Below are 17756 nucleotides of genomic sequence, written 5' to 3'. Positions count from 1 at the left end.
TAAAGGTGATTCTCAAAACATGACACTCATTCTGGTCCCCTTCTGGTGTTCAATGGATAAAACTTTCTCTATTAATTCATCTGTCCTTTAGGCCTATTATAGGGTGCTATAACGCCTCATAACTCTTCTATTGAAACAAAAGGAAAGAGTGCAGAGAAAAATCATAAAGCTTGAACAGTTTAATTGCTCCTGCTTCTTTTTCTGTCTCCGCCTAATGACAATGATGAAAGATTGACAGTTAGAAAAGAGAATGAATTACTGAAATTTTAAGGAAAAGAAATCACATGAACAATAAACTGAGATGCATTATGTTGAGTGTCCTTCCCTCCCTCATACAATCCTTGCTTCTAGATGTTACTATGGTCTATGCATATATTTCCATATCAAAATCCACAACTATCTTCTTTAACCATAACTGATGCACATACAAGCTAATAATCATTCAGTCAGAACTACTATTTCTCCTTGCCTCAGTCAGGATACATTACAATAGGGAAGAGCATTGTCTCTTTGAAAGATAACTTACATTAGCGTCAGTTATTCAACTACATATTGTCATGACCAAAGTAAATCCTATGCAAAAGAAAGAAGAGCGTCCACTAATTAATGGGAGAATTGTACAAATGAGATGCCAACAAACTGTTTTACAATCTAAGATGAGTGATACTTGGGACGCATGTAATCTAAGCAATAATATCATCACAATTTAAACAACATGCACTTACTATAATACTTTCACAATTTATTGATTTGATCTTGAGACTTGAAGTAACCCTCCTATTTTTTTTGGTCTTCTTGATTGATCTTGAGACTTGCTGTACACCCAGTTTAAATACATTGAGTCAAAATTCAAATTAAGTCTAATACTACAAAGTCTTGCAATTCAAGAATACCTAAATTTCCGAACGAATTTCATTGAAATCGTTTGCCAGGACTCATCAAGATTAAGTTTGGTTTGAAGGAGTTGTAGAACAAGTGGGCGCCTGCTACAATGTATTATTAGTTTGAAGGAGAGAAAGAAGCTATTCTCTCGCAGCGCCCAAGAGAATGTTTTCTCATTCGGGATCATCTCTGCAAATTTTGAGTTTAGAGACGAAGAAAACGAAGTTATGGAGTCTGAGTGAGCGAGGGTCTTATTTATATGTGATATAATTCTAGAGAGTCTTCCGGTTAGCTTAATTTCCACGTCAAACGCGTTTTTTAGTTTCTAAAACTACATGAATATATCACTTTCTTTTTTTCAAACCTATTAAGAAATCAGAAATTAAAAAAAAAAATAGTTTTACAAATTCACCTTTTAAAAAATTTCTTAGAAATTTTAAAATTTAATATAAACAATTTCAAAAAAAAATAATTGCAAGGATAATATAAGACAATTTTAATTAATGTTTTTTTAATTTAATAAGGTGGACAACTATTTTTTTTGTATGATGAATAACTAAAATATAGAACAGATAGAATTTCATTTAACTTGGCATGGTGTTTAACCAAAAAAGGAAAGATTTTTGAAAATTTTAATTTATAATAATACTTAGATATTTATGTGCCGATAAATCATTTTATTAAGTATAAAAGGATACTTTTTAAGTTAAGTTATTTCTGATTGGAAAAATTTGCATTTAAGCAAACATATACTATTTGATTATTACATAGTTATAGTTGTAAAAAATTGCCGCTCACCACTAACCTTTCTTCCAATTTACTAGGAACCACTTTCCAATTTTATACTAATATATTTATTTCATTTTCCCCTATTATACTAATAGCCTTTTTTCTCCCAATCTAATTATTTTACAAAGATAAATTATTTTAAATATCTAGTATAAAAGTTTTGATTAAATTTTTATTATTGATAAATTAAAATGTACATATTTAAAATTTCAATTAATATTATTCATAGATGAATAAAAAAATAGATTATATATCAATATAATATTAACATGATGATTTAAAAATATCAAAAATATAAATCTAAAAACTATTCCACAAAACCAAATCATTACATACAAAAAAATTCACAACAAAAATAAATAAGTATAATGAATTGATCGATAAATATGTATAAATGGTAGAATTATTTTGTTCTTGAAATAAATATTTTTTTGTTTACTGCTTCTGCTTTTTTTAAGAAGCAAAATTTTTTATTTCTTCCCAACAACGAAAAAAATGTTTCTACTTTCATTTAAAAACAATTTTACTAATTAGCTAAACATCATTTTTCCCCTCAAAATTAATATTTTTAACCTCCCAAGAACAATACTATACATGCTATTTTAAGTTTAATGTGCGGAGAAAAATGTAAAGCCATTTAAGTACATATCAAACCATTCATTCGGGAGCAACTTTATATAGGCTAAATTTTGAAACATGTGAACTTGGAATTTTTTTATAAAGTTATATATAAATGATATAAAATTTTTTGTGTTGATTAATATGCTAAAAAAACGATACACTTAATTGAATATTAAGTTATTTAGTTATATATATATTAAGTAAAAGTGAACGAAGATAGAATGAGTAATATTTAGGGATAGTTTTAGAGACCTCCCTTCAGGTTCGACTATATAACAATAACCTCCCTTGTGGTTTGAGATATTACATTCATCTCCCTTATTCTGATTTTTTTGTAACAAAACTATTTTAAATGATATATTCTCCATAATTTCTCGAAACTATCCTTATTTGCCACATTTTATTAGAAATTTAGGTTCTTCAATATAAACACTTCTCAATTTTATTTCAAACCGAAAGAAGATTACAAGGAATTATAAGTGATTACTTGATACTAAAATATAGTATTTATTGAAGATACTAAATAGTTAGTTAGAATAGTAAATCGATAGTTAGTTAGAATAGTAATTGTTTTTCTGATTAGTCAGTTAAGTTGTTAGAGTTTGTTAGATGAGTAGTCTAGAATCTAGAAGCTTCTATACTTGTATATATATAGATACATATTCATCTTTGTAAGTAAGTTTTTCCAAAAATATGAAATATACAGTTTTTCTCTTTGAATTTCAATATGGTATCAAAGCTTTGAACCAATAATTGTTTGGTTCACGAAGCGAAATTGATTATGGGTCTTCCATTAACAAAGAAGATCGATCTTCTACTTTGAGCAATGGTGAACGAGAGTGATGCGCCTGCTACTGTTGGTACGTCTATTGTTGTTGAGCCAGATACTTTGGCGTTAGTTAAATCAAGGAGAAACCATCATCTATATCTTCATCCTTCAGATACGCCTGGCTGTGTATTGACTACAGTTCAGTTAACTGAAGCAGAGAACTATGCGTTATGGAGCAGATCCATGGTGATTAACCTCAGGGCAAAGAGCAAATTGGGGTTCGTGCTTGGGACATGTCGACGAACTGATTATGCACTCGAATTGGAGGAACAATGGGAAAGGTGCAATGCCTTCGTGTTTGCATGGATTATGAATACAGTCTCAAAAGAGCTATTGAGTGGGATCGTTTATGCTTCAGATACAGAAACAGTATGGGCAGATCTGAAGGAACATTTTGATAAGATCGATGGATCGAGGATCTATCAACTTCATAGAGAGATTTGTACAATTCACCAAGGTAATTCAAATGTTTCAGCTTATTTTACTAAGATACGGTTAATGTGGGATGAATTTGATGCTCTTGTTCCTCCTCCATTTTGTAGTTGCGATAAATCTAGAATATATGTAGATCACATGAGATACTTGCGTCTGTTTGCTTTTTTAATGGGGCTGAATGAAGTATACAGTCATGCACGTAGCCATATCTTGATGATGAGCCCATTACCAAGTGTGAGTAAGGCATACGCAATGATAATGGCTGATGAAAGCCAAAGAAGTACTTCAGAAATGCACACAGGTAATCATATGGGTGAGGCTACAACTTTATATGCAGGAAGAGGTACTTTCAACTCTAGAAACACACGTAATAATGGAAATAGGGGTGAATTAGACACTGGTAGAGGGGGTTACTATGCAAAGAAAAAAGTTAATTGGAACTTATTTTGTGATCATTGTAAAATGCATGGTCATACTCGAGACATATGTTTCAAACTCATTGGCTACCCTGATGACTGGAGGTTTAAGAAGAAATCAGGACATAAAGAATATGGAGCTACAAATCCTGGTAGAGGAATGAATGGGAACAAAGGAAAAAGCATTGCAAACAATGTACAAATTGAAAATGGTGTTGAAGATTTAAAGCATGATGCATTTGGGGACAAATCTGTAGGTTCTTCTGGAATGAAGAGTTCAAATAGTCTTCATTCTGTTAGAACTAACTTGCAGGCTTTAGCTATGAGACAATCATATACTCCAACTCAGTATCAGAAGATAATGCAGCTGTTTGCTGAAGAAGAAGAAGAGTATGCAGAAGTGGCCAATATGGCAGGTAATCCCAATTCCAATGACCTTGTTGTTTTCTCAATATCTGCGGGTGAAGATGGTTACATGGATATAGTAAATGCTAATGCTGAACAGAACAGAATTAGTAACAGCAATAAATGGATAGTTGATTCAGGAGCCACATGTCACATGACTTCTAAGCTTGAGATGTTAGACATTGTTAGTAGCTCTAATAAGAATGTAGGAAGAAAGGTATACTTACCTAATAGCCAAACTACATCAGTTATTCATTCAAGAATAGTATGGTTATACATGTTGAGGTTTAAAAGTGATGTGTTTGGTGTTTTGAAATCTTTTCTTGCTTTGGTCAAAAATCAGTTTAACAGACAGGTTAAGAAGGTGAGATCAGACAATGGCACTGAATTTTTCAATAAAGATTATTGCACACTATTTACATCTTTCGAAATTATTCATGAGAGTAGTTGTCCTCACACTCCACAACAAAATAGAGTGGTCGAAAGGAAACACAAACATATCCTAGAGGTGGCAAGAGCTCTTAGATTTCAAGGGTCCATTTTTATTAAGTATTGGGGTGAATGTGTTTTGGCAGCAGTGTACCTGATAAATAGAATGCCCACTGAGGTACTGCATACGCAGTCACCATATGAAGTATTTCATCAAGCAAAGCCACAGCTTCATCACTTGAGAACCATTGGATGTTTATGCTATGCAACTAAGCTTGTTAAGAATGATAAGTTTAATCCTAGAGCTGATGCATGTGTTATGATAGGGTATTCTGTCACTCAGAAGGGATACATTTTATACAATTTAAGTCTGAAGAAATTCATAATCAATAGGGATGTTATTTTTAAGGAGTCTATTTTTCCATTCAGCAATCTTAAAGATCAATATATGCCAATTTTTGCAAGCCAACAACTTCCTTTTGATGACATTGAAAAGCATGACACATTCAGAGCAGTTGTACAAGATCATGTGTTATGTGATCCTAACCAGCTAAGGAATGATCCACAACAACAAGATAGTAGTGAAAGTGATGTTGTACCTGATGATGATGATATAGAGATTAATCCACAGTTAAGCCCTGAGGTTATGCCTGATGTAGGACCTAGGACTTCTACCAGATCTTCTCATCCACTTGTTTGGCTAAAGGATTATGTTACACAGGTGATTGATTCTTCACATCCTTATTCATTTGCCAACTATATAACATATTCCCATTTATCTCCTTCATACCAAGCCTACATGACTGAAATGTCTATAGAAACTGAGCCTAGAAGTTATGAAGAGGCTGTTAAGGATGACAGATGGGTGCAAGCTATGAGACAGGAAATTAATGCACTAGAGGATAATAGTACTTGGACAGTGATGCAATTACCACCAGGGAAGAAGGCCATAGGTTGCAAATGGGTCTTCAAAATTAAGTACAAGGCAAATGGGGAAGTTGACAGATTCAAGGCCAGGCTAGTGGCAAAAGGGTACAGGCAGACTGAAGGAATAGACTATTACGAAACATTTTCACCTGTAGTGAAAATGGTGACAGTAAGGGCAATCATTGTTGTAACATCTACTGAAAATTGGATAATATATCAAATGGATGTCTTCTATGCGTTTTTGTAAGGAGATCTTTTTGAGGAAATATATATGGAGTTACCCAAAGGATTTGGTGGTAAAAGAAAAGAACAAGTTAGTTGCAAAGGGCAGAAAAAGGTTTGCAAGCTTGTCAAGTCATTATATGGCTTGAAACAGGCCTCAAGACAATGGAATGCCAAGCTCACTGAAGCCTTGTCTCAATTCGGATATACACAAAGTCATCTAGACTATTCTTTGTTTACTAAAAGGAAAGGGACATGATTGGTAATTGTACTTGTTTATGTAGATGACTTGTTGATTACAGGCAATGATCCCAAGTTAATTCAAGACACTAAACATGTACTTCATCATCATTTCAAGATCAAGGATTTGGGGGAGTTAAAATATTTCCTTAGAATTGAATTTTGTCGGTCTACACAAGGTATTATAATGAACCAACGGAAGTATGCTTTAGAATTGATATCTGAGGTTGGGTTAGCAGGATCTAGACCTTCAAGTACACTTTTAGAATGTAATATGAAGCTTACTAGTGCAGATTTTTTTGAAGATAATAGTGATGAGTTATTTGATGATGTGAGCAGGTATCAAAGACTAATTGGTAAGTTGTTGTATCTCACTAATACTAGGCCTAACATAGCCTTTTCTGTGCAATGTTTAAGTCAGTTTATGCAAAAGCCAAAGTCATCTCACTGGAATGCAGCCTTGAAGGTTGTTAAATACATTAAGATGACACCAGGTTTAGGATTGCTGATGAGTTCTGATAAACAGCCACAACTTACAGGATTCTGTGATGCAGACTGGGCTGCATGTCCTACTACAAGACGATATGTTACTGGTTATTTGTTAAAGTATGGGAAGTCACTGATAGCTTGGAAATCTAAGAAACAAAACATTGTGTCTCGCAGTTCTGCAGAGGCAGAATACAGGAGCCTAGCCGCCCTGACTGCTAAGGTAGTGTGGATGACAAATTTGTTCAAAGAGATTGGAATGAAGTTGGATGCACCTACAACTATATATGTGATAGCAAAGCTGCTCTACAAATTGCTGCAAATCCTGTTTTTCATGAGAGAACAAAGCATATTGAAATTGATTGTCATTTCATTAGGGAAAAAATTCAAGGAGGCCTAATCAAAACCTGCTACATCAACACATGAGATCAACAGGCATATCTACTGACCAAGGCATTAGGAAGGTCTCAACATGATTTTTTGTTAAGCAAGCTAGGTGTTTTGAATGTTTTCAATACATCTAGCTTGAGGGGGGATATTGAAGATACTAAATAGTTAGTTAGAATAGTAAATCGATAGTTAGTTAGAATAGTAACTATTTTTTTGATTAGTCAGTTAAGTTGTTAGAGTTTGTTAGATGAGTAGTCTAAAATCTAGAAGCTTCTATACTTGTATATATATAGATACACATTCATCTTTGTAAGTAAGTTTTTCCAAAAATATGAAATATACAGTTTTTCTCTCTGAATTTCAATAGTATCAAACTCTGTGGAATGTGTATTTGTTAGCTAGGGCAGATTGCAGAAGTTGAAGTAACAAAATTTACCCTTTAAGCTTTAAGTGAACATATATTTTCAAAATTGAAAATAAAAAAGTAGAACAATTTATTTCTTTTCTTTTTCCTCGAAAAGAAACTATATGTTTTTGTATTTTGCATTTTTTATAAATTACAATCGAACTCTTAAATTTTGAGGTGAAGTTTACGTTAATTTCGTGTTTGGAAAAGGTACAATAGCTTATGAATTAATACAAGGACATGAAATTTGTATCTTAATCATTATTTTTTATTAGCAAAAGTTTAAAGGAAGAAAAAAAAATGCTTTATGCAGGAATTACACTGATTTGCTACACACAAAGATGATTGTTGCTTGAAATTTTCTTTGATTTTATAAACTTTGAGAGGAGATTTATATTTTAAAAGCAGAGTATAATAAAAGATGGCAAATAAGGATAATTTCGGAATATTATAGATAATTTATCATTTAAACTAGTTTCATTACAAAAATATAGCCAAACCCTAATATTTATGTTTTTTTTTTAAAACGTAGTTATAAACTCTTTTTTAAAATTCTTGTATTGGTGTAATTTTCTCTTAATTTATTTATCCCCAAAGTCGTGCACGTTTTATCTACTTGCTGAGGCGCGTCCACGGAGGATCGGATATGCATTATACTGTAGTCTGTAGCTGCCCAAGGAGTCTCCTATATATAACTTAAAAAAACTTCTAATCCAAAGTCCAAACTAAAAGGAAAGAAAAAAAAAAAGGCAATCAAAGAGAATGCTGCGAATTTGGACTACGAGGAGATTAGCTTCACAATGCTTGATTCCATGGCGGATGTACCCAACTACTCTCATTTCGACCCGAAATAGCTCCATCGGAATCCTACACGACACTCTCGACCGGAACTCCGATTCGTATACACGAAACTCAAAGGTCATGGATGAACTTGTTTCACAGCTTCATTCTCACATTCTCAAGGTTATTTTTTCTGGTTTCCTCTTTTACATTCTCAGTTATATAATGGTTCTAGATGTTTCTATTTACTTCGAGATGTGATTGTTTCAATTGTGAATTTGTTTTGTGTTGTGTTGTTAGGTTATGGAAGGAGGAGGACCAGAAGCTGTGAAGAGGCATCGGAGTAGGAATAAGCTTCTTCCTAGAGAGAGGATTGATCGCCTTATTGACCCTGGCTCTTCATTCCTTGAGCTTTGTCAGGTTAATTTTTTGTTTTCCTGAGCTCTTACACTTTCAACCAATTACAATTTTGTTTGTTAAAAGTACTGTTGCTTATCTTCTAACGAAATATCTGCTTGTGAAATACACTAACAAGTCAGTTGCATTCATTGGTAGGATTCACATGAGCAAAAAGACTTTGCAAATTCTACAAGTTAATATATTGATATTGTGAATGATATGAGGCTGATAACAGTAATCTTATTCATAACTAAATAGGAGCCTGCTTAAGTACTTATACTGTCATATAGGATGGTATGACGCCGAACTATCTTTTCATATTCACAGTGAAGTAGAAGGCACAGAACTTTCCCTTCCCTTCTAGGTTAAAGTTGGATTCAGTGAATCAGTTTTGCTGTTTGTTTTCTTGCTGGGTTTTTATCGTAATCTAAGGTGAAAGGAGCCAGATAGTAAAACTACTGTTTGTGTGATTAGCATCATTCAGCTAGCACACTTGATCCAGCTTGTTCATTCTCGAGTTCTCTTGAGCTGAATCATGAATTTCATAAGATACACATGGTAATTACTCACTGTCTTGAGGAACTAATATACTTGAGTTTATGCAAAATATTTGAGAGTAGATGTCTACTATGACCCCTTTCTGATAAATTGGGTACTTGAGAATGCTGCCTGCACTTCAAGCATAAAAATACCATTTGTCTTCGTTTATTGATCTCTGTGATTGGGGCTGAGTATACTTGTTTTTGTTTAAATTCTATTCAGAAAGTATCCTGATATGTATTTTTCTTGCTCTAAAATTATGGAGAATTTAGCTTGCGGGTCATGAATTGTACCAAGAGTCATTACCTTCTGGTGGGATAGTTATAGGAATTGGAACAATACATAAGAGACTCTGTATGTTGGTGGCAAATGATCCTACAGTCAAAGGTGGAAGTTACTTTCCAATAACTGTCAAGAAACATCTCAGGGCACAAGAGATTGCAGCTCAATGCAAACTACCATGTATATATCTTGTTGATAGTGGTGGTGCTTTCCTTCCAAAGCAAGCCGAGGTTTTTCCTGACAAAGAAAATTTTGGGAGAATATTTTACAATCAAGCTGTGATGTCCTCTGAAGGTATTCCTCAAATTGCACTGGTGTTAGGTTCTTGTACTGCTGGAGGAGCTTACATTCCTGCAATGGCTGATGAGAGCGTCATGGTCAAAGGGAATGGTACCATATTTTTGGCTGGACCTCCTCTTGTAAAGGTTAGTAGTTAACCTTCTTTTTCTCTGTAAAACATTTATATCTTTTACTATAATTAAGATTTATAAATCATTAGAGATTTTACTAATTCAGTTAACTGCATTCTGTGAGCATAATGTCTATCTGATAGAAAACTTTTATCAGGCAGCAACTGGTGAGGAAGTTTCTGCAGAAGACCTTGGAGGTGCAACTGTGCATTGTAAGACATCAGGGGTTTCTGACTACTTTGCCCATGGTAAAATCTCCTCACACTATTAATCTTTCAGATTGTATTTCCATTTCCTGGATTCATACTTTTGATTTATGCTCGTGGTGTCTTCTGCCGATCTTGATGCTATCTGATACAATGATGGCATCTAATATCCTGTGTTGCAGATGAACTGCATGCCCTTGCTATAGGAAGGGATATTGTTAAGAACCTGCACATGGCTGGTGGTCCAGAAGTATCTGGACAAACTAGAGCTGATTATAAAGAACCTCTGTATGACGTGAAAGAACTTCGCACCATTGCACCAACAGACCTCAAACAGCCCTTTGATGTTCGTTCAATTATTGCTCGCATTCTCGATGGAAGTGAATTTGATGAATTCAAGAAACTGTATGGCACTGTGAGGCCTTTTTATTCCTTAACCAATCACAGCTGTCTCTCATTTGTCTTCAGTTATTTATTCATTTGTTTTCTGAGCGTACTCGTTGATACATACAGACACTTGTGACTGGATTTGGAAGAATTTGTGGACAGCCAGTAGGGATCCTTGGAAACAATGGGATACTGTTTATGGAATCTGCTCAGAAAGGGGCACACTTTATTGAATTGTGTACTCAACGTAACATTCCTCTGATCTTCCTTCAGAATATTACTGGATTTATGGTAAGCATTTTTTTTCTCCTCCTGTGATATAAGTGTTTGATACAAACTTGCTTTAATCAATTGCTATTGACTATAACTAGGGGGGGAAAGCAAGTAAACTCAATCCAACCTGCTCTAGTTCCTCATGACAAGTGGTTGTATATTCATGTGAAATAACTACTTACTGATATCCCATAGATGGATATTTATGGTACATAATGAAACACTTAATGATGAATCTTGCAAGGCTTTAGCAAAATTTGTACAAGGATTAATCAAAATTATCTGTTTCTTTTACATGACCTGTCACTTTTTATAGCCTATATACATCTGAGCCATGTTTCACATGTGATTTGAAAGCCATTACTTCCTAATGAAAGAACAAAAGGAACAGAAGCAGAAAAAGGATATTAGTCTATTTTAGAGACAGTCTGACTTAAAATTCTATCAGCATCTTGAAACACATTCAGTTGGTTGGGTGGTCAGATGCTATAGGGAGGAATGAGTGGTTTATGTGATTTCAGGGGTATTTCTGGTTGGCATCTCACAATGGGTTTAGATTTCGGAAATCTGAAAAAATGTGCTTCTTAGCTATGTTTTATTTGGAGATTTTCATTTGGATACAGGCCTGTCTTGAAAATGAGGTTAAGATGTTAATTAATTTGGTAGGTTGGGTCCAAATCTGAGGCAAGTGGTATTGCCAAAGCTGGAGCTAAAATGGTTATGGCAGTCTCTTGTGCGAAGGTAAGCTTCAACTTAGAAATGTCATAAATTTGGATTTATTTTGGCCTTTGAACTCAAGCTGGCAAAGTATCATCAGAACATTTTGTGGAACTCTGAGTCTTCATAGCAACTATCCATACTCTATGATTCAATTTATCAGTACTTTACTTCGATCATTTAAGCTGTCCTCTATTAAAGTAATGATTTCAGTCTTATTGTTGAGGAATATTCTGAAGAAATTAACATTTCTTGCAAATATATGGTATCAGGTTCCCAAGATCACAGTAGTTATTGGTGGAAGCTTTGGAGCTGGCAATTATGCAATGTGTGGACGTGCATATAGTCCAAATTTCATGTTCTTCTGGCCAAATGCTCGAATATCTGTAATGGGAGGCCCTCAGGTATCTCTTCTGTGACACATTGCTTCCAACTAACTCAATATCTATATGCATGATGACATTGCTTTACTTTTACTAGTTCTACTTATTTGAACCCAAATGATTTTTGCTAGATGCATTTGATTGGTATGTTCTTTGTGTTGCTTGAATAGTGTGAATGAAAAGCAATGCTTATCTGTGAAAGCATTAGCCCCTTCCCAAATTCTGAATATGTTGCTATGCGTAGTAATTATTGTTACTTTAGTGGACTCTTGTAATTCTCATTTTAATCATGGATTTATAAGGCTGCTGGAGTCCTTGCTCAAGTAGAGAGAGCCACCAAGAAAAAGAGGGGAATTCAGGTAAGACATTGATGCCTATATATATATATATATATCATTTTCATTGTGTCCAGTAATTGACATGATTGTGTTGCAGTGGACAAAGGAAGAGGAAGAAAAGTTCAAGGCGGAAGTTGTAGAGGCGTATGACCGAGAGGGCAGCCCATATTATGCCACATCTAGGCTTTGGGATGATGGCATAATTGATCCAGCAGACACGAGGAGAATGTTGAGCCTTTGCATCTCTGCTACCTTGAATCGTGGACCAGAAGCTACAAAATATGGTGTGTTCAGAATGTAACATTGGAAGCTCAAGCTAAAGAAAGATGTTGCTGCCTGGGCCCTGAGGGTTGTTGACTAAACAACAGAAACTCCAACCGCATAATCAGCTAGGTTACAATAAGTTGTAAGTTGTCAAAGAAAAGGTAAATTGGTTCCATGCTAAGGACGAGAAACTCAATGATTTACAAAAAGAAATAGTTGGATTAGGTTGAGCGTGCAGTCATAGTCCGATGAAGTTATGTTTCTTTATTATTGTAATTGGTTCTGGGAGCTAATAACTGTGGTTCCGTGGCTGCTTTTAAATTACTGACTGCATTAAAATGAGAAAAGAAACACTTGATACTAAAGTGCCTACAAAACATGGAGAGAAAAGAAGCTTAATCCCTTCAATATTCACGCCTCAGTGATCATAAACGAATTTAATTTCCAAGTATAATATTAAAATCCATTAATGCGAAGGACAGTAGCCAGAATTGGATTTAACTTGTACTTGGGGAAATAACATCAACAAATAGCGTGAGATTATCTTGCATAAATTTTCTGAAAAACATAGTTGACATTAATAAGTGATACAACAGCGCCCGTGAACCTAATGGATAAGGCGTCGTTTGTGGTCTCCAATTTTTGGTAGTTTGGTACTATTATTTTCTTTTTTCAATTTTGGGTACTGTTTTATTTATTTCTAAAAAGGTTATCTTTGCCAAAGAGATCATTTTTTTTTATTGCGTATATAATAATAAAAGAATAATGATGAGGTTAGGTAATGAAAGGTGGCAATACTAGGGAAACTGCCAAAATGGAAATAAGAAAAGATATTTTTTGTATTCCAGGTTTGGTGGTCATATCATAAAATACCTATCCTTATCCATAACCCCACAAACATAAAAAGAAAATGACAGATTGGTGAGTGGCTAGTGGCAGTCATTATCCTCGTTCCATAACAAAAATCACGTTTTTCTTGACTTCACTCTTTAACTTGCCCAATTGCCGCACTTAAACAGCTAATAAAACTTCCGTGCTCTACTCATTCTCCATTTTAGATAAGCGTATTGCCACCATAATTTTATTATTTCCCATCTCATCATTTTACGTGATATTTTTTGATTTGACATAGTATTTTTTTTTAAAAAAATATTTTAAATTTGTCATTTTTTAAAACAATCTTTGATATTTACGTGGTTGAGATTAATTTCATTAGGATAACAAGGAGAACTTTAAAGTTAAATTATTTTTAATTATAGTAAAATTATATTCTTTTTTAAATGGGCTAAAAAGGAAAATGGTCACATAAAATAGGACAAGGGAGTAATTACTTTATTTAAACATAACTTCAATTTCAATTTTGAAAATTTTAAATAAAGGGATTTTTTTTTTGTTTTTATAGTCGAGCAAGAATATCTCGTGAATTGGAAAATTATTTTATTCTAATTATAAATTATAAAATAAAATAATTCCGAAATTAGGTAATACCTTAAATGAAATATGAGAACAAAATTAATTCCAAAGTTTATCTCGGAGATTATTATTACTATCCTTAAATTTCCACCTGCCAAAAGACTCATATATAGAATGTGATTGGCTAATAAGTATAAAAATTTGGAGAGATCTCTCTGCATTGCCTTTGTTGCAAATGGCTGCGAGTGCGAGCTGTGCTACTCCTTACTCCAACGCTCAGTCTTCTCTCTCACGCTCTTTGTCTCTGCAATACCGCGAGCTCTGTAACTTGCCATACAAGTGTAAGCAGCACCAGAATGTTCGAATCGGTCTCTCAGTTGAGAACAATAAGGGCTTTGGAACATGGAAAACCTCTTCTCCTTCGTCTCTGCGCGTTTTCTGTCTCCGCGATACCCAAGGTAATATCTCGTATTTTATGTTTATTTTTCTGGTGATACGTACTTTTTATTGCGTATTTTGTGGTTATGCTGGTGAAAATATGAAGGAATTGAGTTTGATTCGCCGATTTGAAGTTGATTGTTGTGATTAATGTGTTTCATCGATTTGAAATATATGATAAAATTGCTTCGATCTGGTCTAAGAGTAGGTCCTCAGGTTAAATATTAATGGCTGAATCTGAAAAATTAGTGGAATATCTCTCGGATCATGATTGTTAATATTTGAAAGTAGTTCTACATTTGTTTGGACTCCGTTTTCCTTCTTTTATTTCTGGTCGTCTAAGCTGTGTACGGTGCGAAATACTCAAATTCGTACAGTAAATTCGGTAAAATGGAATCAGTAGGCTTTCCTATCATGGATCTCTACTTGGTAATAGATCTGAAAATAATTATTTCTTCCTCGGTGATGCTGCGATGCACCAAAACTTGTGGTAGTACGTTGTGCCAATGAAGTAGCCAACCTGCTTTTATTTCGAAATTATAGATGGAGCTTTATAAGCAGGGATTGTATGAGCTTTTCTACTATCTTCAAGCCTTGTAATGAAACCATCACTGTGTTATAAGTTCTAAGAATGCTTAAAATCTTAGGTATCTAATGAGACTACAGTTATTAGTGATTTTGTATGAGGATGAGAAATGCAGTTCGGATAAATCTAACTCGTTCTGGTTATTTTTTTGCTTTATTCTCATCCAAACTTGTTATACCAATATTTTGAGAGTTACTTCTGGAATACTTATATTGACCACTTGCCATTGCCTAGATATGTCTTGGCCTGGTCTAGTTGGCAACAGTTCTTTTCTGGTTTTCTGTTTGTAAATGAGTCGAGATTTCTTTGCTCATCAATAAATAGTAAATAAATAAAAATATTCTGTTGCAAAAGTTTTTTGACCTCCACCATACAAGAAGTATATAAAGATGCTAACCAGAACTATTTCTTTCTACCAATGAATTGGAATGCTTTATGTGCTCCAGCAGTTTAAAAAGAAGAAGAAAAGAGCTCCATATCATCTAAGGCTCTTCTGTTCCTATTTCTCCATATTGTCTATGTCATTACATGTGGTATTACTTTGCAGCTCATATCTACTTCTTGTAATTCCACTCCAGTTACACAAGAGTTTTTTCACAATGATTGGCATATCAAATTGAATGTTACCTGTTCTCTTAGCAGGCTAGTTGGATTAGGTAGAAAGCATGGGGAACCTTTTTGGGGAATGCAACATATGTCCTCTTGCTGAAATATTTGCATCACTGTCTAAATTATCTCAGGCTGCATGTGCGAATTCTGTTGATTTGAAATCCTCGATATAAAAAGTATCACCAAATGCTATTTTGCATGTGGAAATAAATATGAGTATCACTAACAGTATATCACTGCAAGGTCCAAAACTAATGTGTTTTCTTTATCCTGAACGGATTTCAATTGAGACTTGTTACCATACTTTTATGTTTGAGTAAACTCCTAGCAGAGAACAATCATAAAAAAAGACCAAATGTTTGAGGTCTAGGTGCATCTTATTTGGAGCTTATGAGCCCCTTAACGGGAACACCTTGAGATGTGCTTTATCAGTCTAATTGTTTTCATTTCAAACTTCTCCATTTCTTTTGTATGGGTATTAGGCAGTCGAAAATTAAGTACAGATGTATCTCTATACTGTTTTTTGGTGTAGCATGGCCACTGCAAATGTCACATAAGCCATGGAAGATTTTTTTTCTGTTCTTTACTTTGTCAGTAGTATTACTCCTCTGCAAATTTTCTGCAGCACCTTCTGGTTACTGGATTATCAATATTATAACCTTTTAGCAATAAAAACAAGATGGGTGTCGAGCATATGTTGGTCTCTTGCGTTTTTTTTTTTTTACATAATCAGTTATGTTCTGTGTGGCCTTCTTTTCCCTTTTTTTTCGGATATGTTTACTTGTTTAGGTTTCTTTGCATTAGGCTTATTCTTAGTGGTCTGCCTTGGGAATCTAAGTGCTCAGTTGCAGAATACTTGGTCTCTCTGGAGTATTAAAGAGATTTAGTACGTTGAGGTTATACTGCTATCTGTAATAAAGAAGTTACTTGAGTGCCAAAAGGTGGAGGATTTGTGACGTAGGTCGCAGGTTCAAACCCCACAGCATGCAAAGCGAAGCCCGGTATTTAAGTGGAGAAGGGTAGAGGGTCGGGCCCATTATCCACCGAGTTTAGAAGGCTGTGATTGGTCTAAAGGGCGGCGGGTCACAGACGGATTTCTCGGTTATAAAAAAAAAATGTTATGCATTTGCTAAAATATTATCATAACAAGGAGCAGGAATAATGCTCAAATATCATCCGTTCTCTCATTTTGCAACCTTACTAGAGATATGGATGTCCAGTACATAGAGCTGTCAATATGGGCTAGCCCACCCCATCCGAGCTAACCCATACAGGCTTTGACATTTTACGGGTCAGGCCAGGCTAGCCCATTTTTGGTGTGGGCCAGAAAACGGTCGGCCCAACCCACAAGTACGTGGGCTAAAGGCTTGACGGGCCAGCCCACTTTTTTAGAAGTTATATATTTTTTTATAATTATTAAATTAAATTATAAATTATAATTTAAAAATATTATCATAAATATCAATAAAACAATATTACATGGTGTTAATGTTACTACTTGTTAATCAAATCCACAAATAAAATTATCTTTATAATATTTATTAAGTTTTTTTCAAGTAAAAGTATAAATATCTAAATAGAAATATTAACCTAACTGTTTTGCAATGATCACAATAAAACACAAAAAATATGACAATATTCCAACCATAAAAATGTAAAAAATAAACTCCTTAAAAAATCATGAAACTTATGGCGTATCTAACACTTCATGAAACCTATGTGTATTAACACTTCATGATCATCTTCATCAAGCATATCTGAATCAACTTGTGGAAGTTGTCTTAACATCTTCATTTTCATATGCAATTTATATGGGTTTCAATTAGTTAAATATTAAAAAATAACTAAATTGAAATAATATTTAAATGTACACAAAAATATATTACTAGTTTGAAAAAAACCATGTAACCAGTTTCGAGTAGCAACAAGTGTTTGGACATTTTCATGGCGGATGCAACTACTATACTTAGTGATTTCCTAAAAAACTTTAAATAGATTTTGAGTTTGGATCTCTTTAATTTTAAATTTTAATATTATATTATATTTTTTAATTAATTTGTATTAGCCCACGGGCCGGCCCTACCTATATTTCTCAAGCCCCACAAATTAGCAGGCTTATTCAGGCCGGGCTAAAAAGCCCTTTTTTTAAATGGGCTCCAAAATTTTTAACCCAACCTATTAAATCCCGGGTTAGGCCAGGCCGGCCCAACATGCCTAGCCCATATTGACGGCTCTACGTGTGTTGCCCTTACCG

At 34.2% G+C, this 17756-nt stretch overlaps 2 protein-coding genes across 2 annotated transcripts in view; both read left to right on the top strand.

Annotated features, from left to right (window-relative positions):
* Positions 1 to 8199: 8199 nt before the first annotated feature.
* Positions 8200 to 12568, top strand: LOC125815739 (methylcrotonoyl-CoA carboxylase beta chain, mitochondrial). Its single transcript, XM_049495287.1, has 10 exons — positions 8200 to 8440; positions 8558 to 8677; positions 9469 to 9903; positions 10046 to 10136; positions 10277 to 10509; positions 10608 to 10772; positions 11421 to 11495; positions 11744 to 11875; positions 12157 to 12213; positions 12290 to 12568. Exons 1-10 carry the CDS (start codon positions 8240 to 8242, stop codon positions 12491 to 12493), a joined length of 1713 nt encoding a protein of 570 aa, XP_049351244.1. The 5' UTR covers positions 8200 to 8239; the 3' UTR covers positions 12494 to 12568.
* Positions 12569 to 14043: 1475 nt separating this feature from the next.
* The window catches only part of LOC125816272 (thioredoxin M3, chloroplastic-like), a 5405-nt gene continuing 1692 nt past the window's right edge, over positions 14044 to 17756 (top strand). Inside the window, exon 1 of the mRNA XM_049495856.1 lies at positions 14044 to 14327. Within this exon, the coding sequence (XP_049351813.1) occupies positions 14105 to 14327 (223 nt within the window). The 5' untranslated portion in view covers positions 14044 to 14104. The remainder of the gene's footprint in view (positions 14328 to 17756) is intronic.

The sequence above is a fragment of the Solanum verrucosum genome, unplaced genomic scaffold (assembly GCF_900185275.1).
Source record: "Solanum verrucosum unplaced genomic scaffold, falcon-dt-bn FXZP01000261.1, whole genome shotgun sequence".
NCBI lineage: Eukaryota > Viridiplantae > Streptophyta > Magnoliopsida > Solanales > Solanaceae > Solanum > Solanum verrucosum.
The sequence above is the reverse complement of the archived record's forward strand: the minus strand, read 5'-3'. Positions and strand labels throughout refer to the sequence as shown.